Raw genomic sequence first — 9,057 nt, 5'->3', positions numbered from 1 at the left:
GAGATGAAAAATATATATATATATTTATATATATATATAAAAATATGTGTTTGTGTGCACCCTTGTATTGCCATCATATATATATATATATATATATATATATAAATAATGGGTTTCTTTCAGTTTCAATCTACCAAATCCACTCAAGTTTTTGGTTGGCCTAGGGCTAGAAGACACCTGCTCATGGTGCTGCACACTGGGATTGAATCTGAAACCATGTGGATGAGAAGCAAGCTTCTTAACCACACAGTTATACTGGCTACCTATATGTATGTACAGAAATATTTATGTACCTCACGATGTGATTATGTCCAAAAATAACTGGAATAGCAGAAGAGATATACAATATAGATTAAAGTGAAAAATGTAAATAAAAGGCAGCCATAAATCTGAAGAACAGAAAAGAGAAAAAGATCACAAACTATGCCATCATTGGCTACTTCAGATCATCATCATCATCATCAAATGTCCACTCTCCATGCTGGCATAGGTTGCAGAGTTTGACAGGAGCTGCACCAGCTCCATTGTCTGTTTTGGAATGGTTTCAATGGCTGGGATGCCCTTCCTAACACTAACAACATTACAAAGAGCACAGGGTGCTTTTTTATGTGGTACCAGCATCAACAGGGTCACCAAGTGAACCAATAAAATAGTTGAAGAGTAGTTTTGCAACGAAAAGAAAAGAAAAAAAAAATTCAGAAAAATTCTTACCAAATTTATGGATCTTGATGTAAAGAGGAGATGCTATGATGATAGCATATGTCAAATATCTCAAAAATCTAGCATTAGCCCAATGGTACTTCCATGGAAAGCGCATCATCTTGGCACTCATAGTATATGGGTACCTCATTTGTTCAGCCATTTTCATCTCTAAAAAGAAAAAAAAAGAAATTACATATGGAAATGAGATAGAAAAACGTTCATGAATTAGTAGATGAGATTTGTCTAAGGTGCTGTACAGTGGCATGGAATCCAAGACCACATGGGTTCTCAATCACACAACCATGGCTATTAACAAAACTTTTAAAAGGTTTACAAATGACAAACCATATTTAGTGTGTAAATGTTATATTGTATGATATTGAAACAGTTAAATAAAGTTACAGTAATAGAGAAGCTTTTGAGTTGAGTATAACTCTAATAGATGGTCATGGTTAACTTATAATAGGCTGAATCTCAGTGCCATCAAGGGAGTACCCTTACTTGTTATGTAGGGAGCAATGAATATATAAATAGATAGAAGGATTTCTGACATATTAAGGGTTAACTAGGACTTCAGATGGCTTGCAAAATATAGGTATCAATTATACTCTTCTACTCTAGGTACAAGGCCCGAAATTTCTGGGGAGGGGACCAGTCGATTAGATTGACCTCAGTACACAACTGGTACTTAAGTTATTGACCCCGAAAGGATGAAAGGCAAAATCGAACTTGGCGGAATTTGAACTCAGAACGTAACGGCAGACGAAATACCACTAAGCATTTCGCCCGGCGTGCTAACGTTTCTGCCAGCTCGACGCCTATAGGTTTCCATTATAAAGGAGACCAAATTAATGCTGGAGCTTGTGGCATGAACATATGGGAAAATGGATGTTAAAACGATAATAACATTACTTCAAAACGTCACACGTGGTTCACCAACTTTATTCAAACGGAACATCATAAAACTTTCCACATGGAAGTGATAGTCACCTTCAGTAGTCCTAACCACGGGCAAGCAGGCCAAGTGCATGTAACACCACAACACACTTAATAATGACGTCACATACTGTATACAAGATAGAAAGAGCGCAGACGTTGATCAGATAAGTTTACATATTAACAACAGAATATATAAATGTAGCAAGTTCTTTTGACAAAAGAAACACAGAGCTCAGACATTCTAAGAAACATTAGGATGGCTCCTACATTGCCTTTGTTTATAATTCAACTGTTAACCAAGTGGTTTGGCCGTATTTATCCAGGAACTACATCCACAAAATATTTCAATGATCTTTCAAAAATTTTACAATTAAACATAAGCTTTTGAAAGAGAAAACAACACTTAATTTTGACAAAAAGCTGTCGTTTAGACCAAGGTCAAATTAAATGAGCCAGATCTATGCTCAAATCACATCTTTTCGTGAATATCTAGAATTCCAAGGAATCTTTTCCTTATTAAAATACAAGAGAGTATGATATGAGGGAAATTTGGCAGCTATTTCTAGCAGGTAGAGCAACTGTGAGCCTGCCCTGGCTCGATAAAATTTTTGGTCCTGAAAATAGGGAACTAGTAATGACTTTCGAATTATAAAAAATAATTTTGGTAAAAGCCGTTTCCTTCAAGGTCAACTTCGATCAAAGGTGTTCTACTTTCGATCATTTCTTATATATCCAGATTCCTATATTAGAGTACAGTTTCCAATGTGCCCTTCCATTTTAAAGACACTTTCTATTACTAACAGTGAAGCGACCGAATTGAAGTTTCTTCATTAGTAAAACGTCGTAAAAATAGTAATTTAACAAGCGAACCACGACCGGCTAAACCTATAATCAAAGGTGTGCCAGCCAGACCATGTAGTCCAGTGTAATTTTCGTTACATAAGTAAGAGTTGGTCGAAATTTTGAAATTTCATGACCGCGTAGAGGTTCATTCGTTGCTAACTCCAGGTCAACCCTAAATGAGTAAACATAACAAAGCGTTTTAGCCATGACCATTGTATTTTCAGGCATTGCATCTAGATTATCATCTAAATTGTATCTTTCGATTTTTTTTTTTTTGATTTGAGATGGTAGGGTGCATTTTGTGAATTTGGCTGCTTTTTCTAGCAAGTCGAAGGACCACATAGAGGCAACTCTGATTGTAAATGGAGGTTACTTCAAGAGGATATTACAAATCAGCCACCAGAACGTTTCACGGGGTTAAAACATTAAATGTGAGCATCTTAACTTCCATTCATATATATCCCAGTAATTTTAAACTTATAACTTCTCAAGGCTAACGAAATAATGTGATTGTAATATTTTAACTTAATGATTTCGAGTGAAAAATCTTCTGCTGATAGGAGTTATATACTTAAGATTGAAAAATTACTCGGGAACGTTAGATAAATTAACTAATACAATTAATATTTTTCGTACTATTAAGTTTACCTTTAGAGATAAAAAAATATTTTAATATTAATAATGATACTTATTTTTCATCTCATAAAAGCACTTGCTCACACTACTATAAAATTATAATCGTATTAATTACTTATCAACTATTGACTAATAAAAATTGATAATTACTCATATATTTAGTTAACATGGTTGTTAAATAAACACTGACGCTAAATTGATATTATAATTAATTGATAATAAAATAAAGAGATTAAAGATACTAACCAGTTAACTTCATCCTGACCTTCGTTGCCACCAGATGCCCTCCGCAACAGAGAGTGACACTCGGGATATTTAAAAGGGGAATAACCGGAACATAAGCTCTTTTTTACCGGGAGGGGAGTAGTTTGTGTAAGTGTTACTCTCCCCAGTAAAGGTGTCAGCAGACCGGCGCCATTTTCCATCTCGAACTTGTGCTGTGTCACGTTGTTGTTTGTATCTGACAACTTTTGCTGCTTATTAAAGTTTCCGTTGTCAAAAAAACCATGAAGATGAAAACTCATATGACTTCGGCTTCAGGAGTTATATCTCTGCTGGACGAACCGGACGAACAACTGAAGGTATTTGCTTTGGAAAAACTAAACAAGATCGTTGATGTATTTTGGGCTGAAATAGCTGAAGCGGTTGTAAAAATTGAGGTATTGTATGAAAGTCATGATTTCCGTTGCCGTGATCTGGCTGCTTTAGTTGCTTCTAAAGTTTATTATCATCTTGGGGCTTATGAGGATTCACTTAAGTATGCTTTGGGAGCCCTCAATTTGTTTGATGTTACTGATACTTCTGAATATGTGTCTACAATCAAAGCAAAATGTATGGACCAATATACCAAAACGCAGGTTATTAACGCTGAAACACAAGATGATGCTAAAATGATGGATACTCGACTTGAAGCGATAGTTAATCGAATGTTTCAGAGGTGTTTTGATGATAAACAATATAAACAAGTTGTGGGTATTGCTTTGGAAACAAGAAGGATTGATATGTTTGAAAAAGCAATTTTGGAATCGGATGACCCTTCGGCAATGTTGGCATATAGTTTAAAAGTTTGTTTATCTCACATAATGAGTAGACATTTTAGAAATGATGTACTACGTGTTCTTACTGAGCTCTACATGCGCCTTAAGTCCCCAGATTATATCAGTGTATGTCAGTGTTATATTTTCTTGGATGACCACCAATCTGTTGCAAATATCCTAGAGAAATTAATTAAGGGAAATGAAGAATCGCAACTTAAAGCTCTTCAAATTGCATTTGATTTGTATGAGAGTGCGACCCAACAATTTCTACAGGAGGTGCAAAACTGGCTTCGGCAGGTGGCCCCAGCACCATTACCGTCCATGAAAACGGAAGAAGAAAAACAAGTTGCTCCCAGTGTAGAAAACAAGGAAGAGAAAATGGAAGTCGATGAGGAGAAATCCGCAGAAGCAGCTGCACCAGCACCTGCAAGTCCGTCGCTAACTGAAGACCAAAAAGATCTTCAGGAGAAAATTGTCAAACTTTATACCATTCTTGGAGGAGAAAACACTATAAAATTGCACTTGGATTTCCTTATTAGGAACAATAAAACTGATTCATTGATTCTGAAAAATACCAAAGATGCTGTTCGTAATTCCTTGTGTCACTCAGCCACTGTTATTGCCAATTCTTTTATGCATTGTGGCACTACATGCGATCAGTTTCTTCGCGACAATTTAGAATGGTTGGCTCGTGCCACTAACTGGGCTAAATTCACTGCAACTGCAAGTCTTGGTGTTATTCATAAGGGCCATGAGAAGGATGTCTTGAATTTCATGTCTACATATCTACCCAAAGACTCGAGTCCAGGATCTACCTATTCAGAAGGTGGGGGTCTTTATGCTCTTGGATTAATTCATGCTAATCATGGAGGTGAGATTACAAATTATTTACTCAGTCAACTTAAAGAGGCCACAAACGAAATGGTGAGACATGGAGGTTGTCTTGGCTTGGGTCTGGCAGCGATGGGTACTGCTCAGCAAGATATCTTTGAACAACTTCGGATAAATTTGTACCAAGATGATGCAGTGACTGGTGAAGCAGCAGGACTTGCTATGGGGTTAGTAATGCTTGGAACTAAGAATGATGCTGCTATCCACGATATGCTTGTATATGCACAGGATACTCAGCACGAGAAAATTCTTCGTGGCTTGTCCGTTGGTATCGCCCTTACCATGTATGGTCGGATGGAAGAAGCTGACGAACTAGTCAAAACTTTGTCTCAAGATAAGGATCCTATTCTTCGTTGGTCTGGCATGTATACCCTTGCTATGGCTTACTGTGGTTCTGGCAACAACCAAGCTATCAGAAAATTGCTCCATATTGCTGTCAGCGACGTCAATGATGATGTGAGACGTGTCGCTGTCACTTCCCTTGGATTTCTTCTGTTCCGGACTCCTGAAAAATGTCCACAAGTTGTCTCTTTACTATCGGAAAGTTATAATCCTCATGTTAGATTTGGTGCTGCAATGGCTTTGGGCATTGCTTGTGCTGGAACTGGTCTAAAAGAAGCTCTGACCCTGTTGGAACCCATGACTAATGACCCTGTTAACTACGTACGGCAAGGGGCCCTCATTGCTTCAGCTCTAGTTCTTATTCAGCAAAATGAAATCACTTGCCCGAAAGTCACACACTTCCGTCAATTATATACTAAAGTAATTACTGACAAACATGATGATGTTATGGCAAAATTTGGCGCTATCTTAGCCCAAGGAATACTAGATGCCGGTGGTCGAAATGTTACTATTTCTCTTCAGTCTCGCACAGGTCATACCAATATGGAAGCTGTGGTAGGAATGTTGGTGTTTTGTCAGTATTGGTTTTGGTACCCTCTTACTCACTTTTTATCCTTGGCATTTAAGCCTACTTGTATAATTGGACTCAACAGCAATTTGTTAATGCCAAAAGTACAGTTTCGTTCTAATGCAAAACCTTCCACATTTGCATACCCACCTCATTTAGAAGAAAAAAAAGACAAAACTAAAGAAAAAGTTAAAACTGCTGTCCTCAGTATTACAGCTAAACAAAAGAAAAAAGAAGCTGAAAAGAAGGAGAAAGAAGAGAAAATGGATGTAGATGAAGAGACTTCAGATGAGCCAGAAAAGAAGACTGCTAAAACAGAGAAAAAGGAAGAGAAGAAAGAAGTGGTTAAAGAGAAGAAAGAGGAAGGGAAAGAAGGAAAAGAAGAAAAGAAAGAGGAAGAAAAAGAAAAGAAGCCAGAAGCAAACTTTGAGTTATTAGACAACCCAGCTCGAGTTATGCGTGCACAGCTCCGAATGATCACCATGCCAGATTCCTCGAGATATACGTCAGTGAAAGATGTAACGAGCGGAGGAATCATTATGTTACACAATCGCAAACCAGATGATCTTGAAGACCTTGTAGAACCTATTGCTGCAGGTGGTCCCAAAGTCGAAGAAGAATCAGAACCAGAACCTCCAGAGCCGTTTGAATGGACTGAAGATTAATATCTATCAAAGTAATTACTAACAAAAAAAAAATGAAAAAAAAGAGTAAATAATAATAATAATGACATTTCATATTGGCTCCTATCTTAGAGGTCTCAATCTAATTATTTATCATTTTGTTGATTTTATTTTATTTTTTTTCTTTGCCCCACCCCCATCTCTCTCAGTTTAGAGACACTCATAGTTATTCTCTTGGTAAAAGTTTACTCCAAAAGTTTGATAAATTCCTTTGAATTTTTCACATAGGGAGAACCATATTTCTGAGTTGACATTCTATGCTGTGGAATTTGTCAAGCAATAGTAACAATTGCTGCTATACCATGTATTGTTTTCTTAGTTGAATAGCTTTATCAAAGACTGTTTTCATATCATCTTGTCATCACTATCTTTTCTATTATTAAAATTCTAAAATTACTGTTTGTTTATAATTCTTTGCAAACATTAAAAAAAAAAAAAAAATGCTCCTGCAAAGGTTTTATTTTCTAACGAACAAAATCACTTCTCTTTCTGCATACTGTTCTTACTGTAATTAAAAGACAAATCCTTAACTCAGAGCAAAAATATGAGGATTTAGGTTTGCAAAATTACAAATGATTCAAGCACTTTTGATGAAACAACTTAGTTTTCCTCTCTACATTTCATCACTGGATTGTATAATTTGGCACTTGAAAAAATTTTTAATGGAATCAAATCATTATAGGATATGCTGATAAAAAGAAAAAAAAAGATGAAAGCGTATAGCCTAGTGGTTAGGGTGTTGCACTGAGGACCGCAAGATCATGGTTTCGATAGCTAGATTGGGCAGTGTGTTGTGTTTTTGATCAAAACACTTCATATCACATTGCTCCAGTCCACTCAGCTGTAAATGAGTAACACTGCAATGGACTGGCATCCCATCCAGGGGGAATGTTGCGATCTCAGTCACTTATATGCTATGGAAACCAGGTAATGTGTCTTATGAGGCTTAAGGTTCAACACAGTAATATCCAAGGGTTGATGATGAAAATTCAATTTTGTTTTTTAGACACCCTGTATTTCTGCTCATGTGAAATATGATATTACTGGTTCGTCTGAGTGAATTTAAATAAGTATTTTGTTTAGGTTTACTTATTCATATATATATATTCATATATCTATATTCTATATCAAATTAGGAATATTAATTGACAAATATTTCTTCACTGGTTCCTTTGATTATTTCTCGTTTACAATGAATCATTTCTTATAGCAGGGAAATAACCAGTTGTAAACAGGTTCAACGACAAACAATATGGAGTTGTTTCCCCTTGCAAAAGCTTCGTCATTATTATGGATTGGTAGTGTTTCTACAACATCAAACAATGCCTTGAGGTATTTCTTTTAGCTCTTTATGTTCCGAGTTCAAATACCACCAAGATCAACTGTGCTTTTCATTCTTTTGGGGTTAATAAAATAAAGTACCAGTTATATACTGGGATTCATGGTATCAACGCCACATTTTTTTTTTTTAAACCAGTTTTCAGGCTTTGTGCCTATACTGGAATCAGTTGTTTCTGTCTGTACTAATGTCATTGTTAATCTTGACTGAATTTTTTTGTTTATATAATGTTACTTCCTGCCAATATGTTTTTTTTTTTAATTTAAATAATCATAGATATTTCAAGAAAAGCTTTCCTTTTTTTTTTTTTTTTTTTTTTTTGTACTGATAAAATTTCATTTCATACAACTTTATATATATCTCAGGAGTAATGAAATCATTCAACATCTTTCAATGAATTATCAAAATAACAATATTGTTTTCATTTATTTTATGTTTCATCTTTCTCCTTTATTACAATAACAAATGGAAAAGATAAAAATTTGTTAATATCATTTTTGAATATGTTGAATTTTATTTCTATTTCTCTGACACGAAGCTGTCTACTTGCAACTTTCTAGTATTATATTCTTCAAGCTGCCTTCAGATGTGGGGGTGTGGTTAAGAAGTTTGCTTCCTAACTGCATGGTTTCAGGTTCAGTCCTACTGCATGGCAGCTTGGGCCTCAAGTTAACAAAAGCTTTGTGAGTGGATTTGATAGAATCATGTTTATATATATATATTCTTTTACTTGTTTCAGTCATTTTGACTGGTCATGCTGGAGCACCACCTTATAAGAGTTTTAGTCGAAATCAACTCCAGGACTTATTATTTGTAAGCCTAGTAGTTATTGTATCACTCTTTTGGCGAACTGCTAAGTTATTCACACCAACATCAGTTGTCAAACGATGGTAGGTGGACGAACACATACATACATATATATCATCATCATCATTTAACGTCCGCTTTCCATGCTAGCATGGGTTGGACGATTTGACTGAGGACTGGTGAAACCGGATGGCAACACCAGGCTCCAATCTAATTTGGCAGCGTTTCTGCAGCTGGATGCCCTTCCTAACGCCAACCACTCAGAGAGTG

General features: G+C 36.0%; 2 protein-coding genes across 3 annotated transcripts in view; one reads left to right on the top strand and one right to left on the bottom strand.

The window, feature by feature from the left end:
- Positions 1 to 3,476, bottom strand: part of LOC106874881 (uncharacterized) — a 4,982-nt gene extending 1,506 nt beyond the window's left edge. The window contains exons 1-2 of one of the 2 annotated variants that reach the window (XM_014922789.2): positions 3,367 to 3,476; positions 712 to 870 (exon numbers count right to left, since the gene is read on the bottom strand). In XM_014922789.2, the coding sequence (XP_014778275.1) occupies positions 712 to 870; positions 3,367 to 3,379 (172 nt within the window). In that variant the 5' untranslated portion in view covers positions 3,380 to 3,476. Of the gene's footprint in view, positions 1 to 711; positions 871 to 1,692; positions 1,748 to 3,366 lie in introns of those variants that run through there. The other variant, XM_052971463.1, reaches the window with a different exon arrangement.
- A 16-nt stretch (positions 3,477 to 3,492) lies between these two features.
- LOC106874880 (26S proteasome non-ATPase regulatory subunit 1) lies at positions 3,493 to 8,474 on the top strand. Its single transcript, XM_014922787.2, has one exon. It carries the CDS (start codon positions 3,627 to 3,629, stop codon positions 6,621 to 6,623), a length of 2,997 nt encoding a protein of 998 aa, XP_014778273.1. The 5' UTR covers positions 3,493 to 3,626; the 3' UTR covers positions 6,624 to 8,474.
- Positions 8,475 to 9,057: the final 583 nt, after the last annotated feature.

The sequence above is a fragment of the Octopus bimaculoides genome, chromosome 11 (assembly GCF_001194135.2).
Source record: "Octopus bimaculoides isolate UCB-OBI-ISO-001 chromosome 11, ASM119413v2, whole genome shotgun sequence".
Taxonomy (NCBI): Eukaryota; Metazoa; Mollusca; class Cephalopoda; order Octopoda; family Octopodidae; genus Octopus; species Octopus bimaculoides.
Note: the sequence above shows the minus strand (reverse complement) of the source record. Positions and strands in the feature narration are given on the sequence as shown.

Coding starts and splice junctions, on each gene's coding strand:
- LOC106874880 (XM_014922787.2), top strand. CDS start 3,627: ATGAAGATGAAAACTCATATGACTTCGGCTTCAGGAGTTATATCTCTG.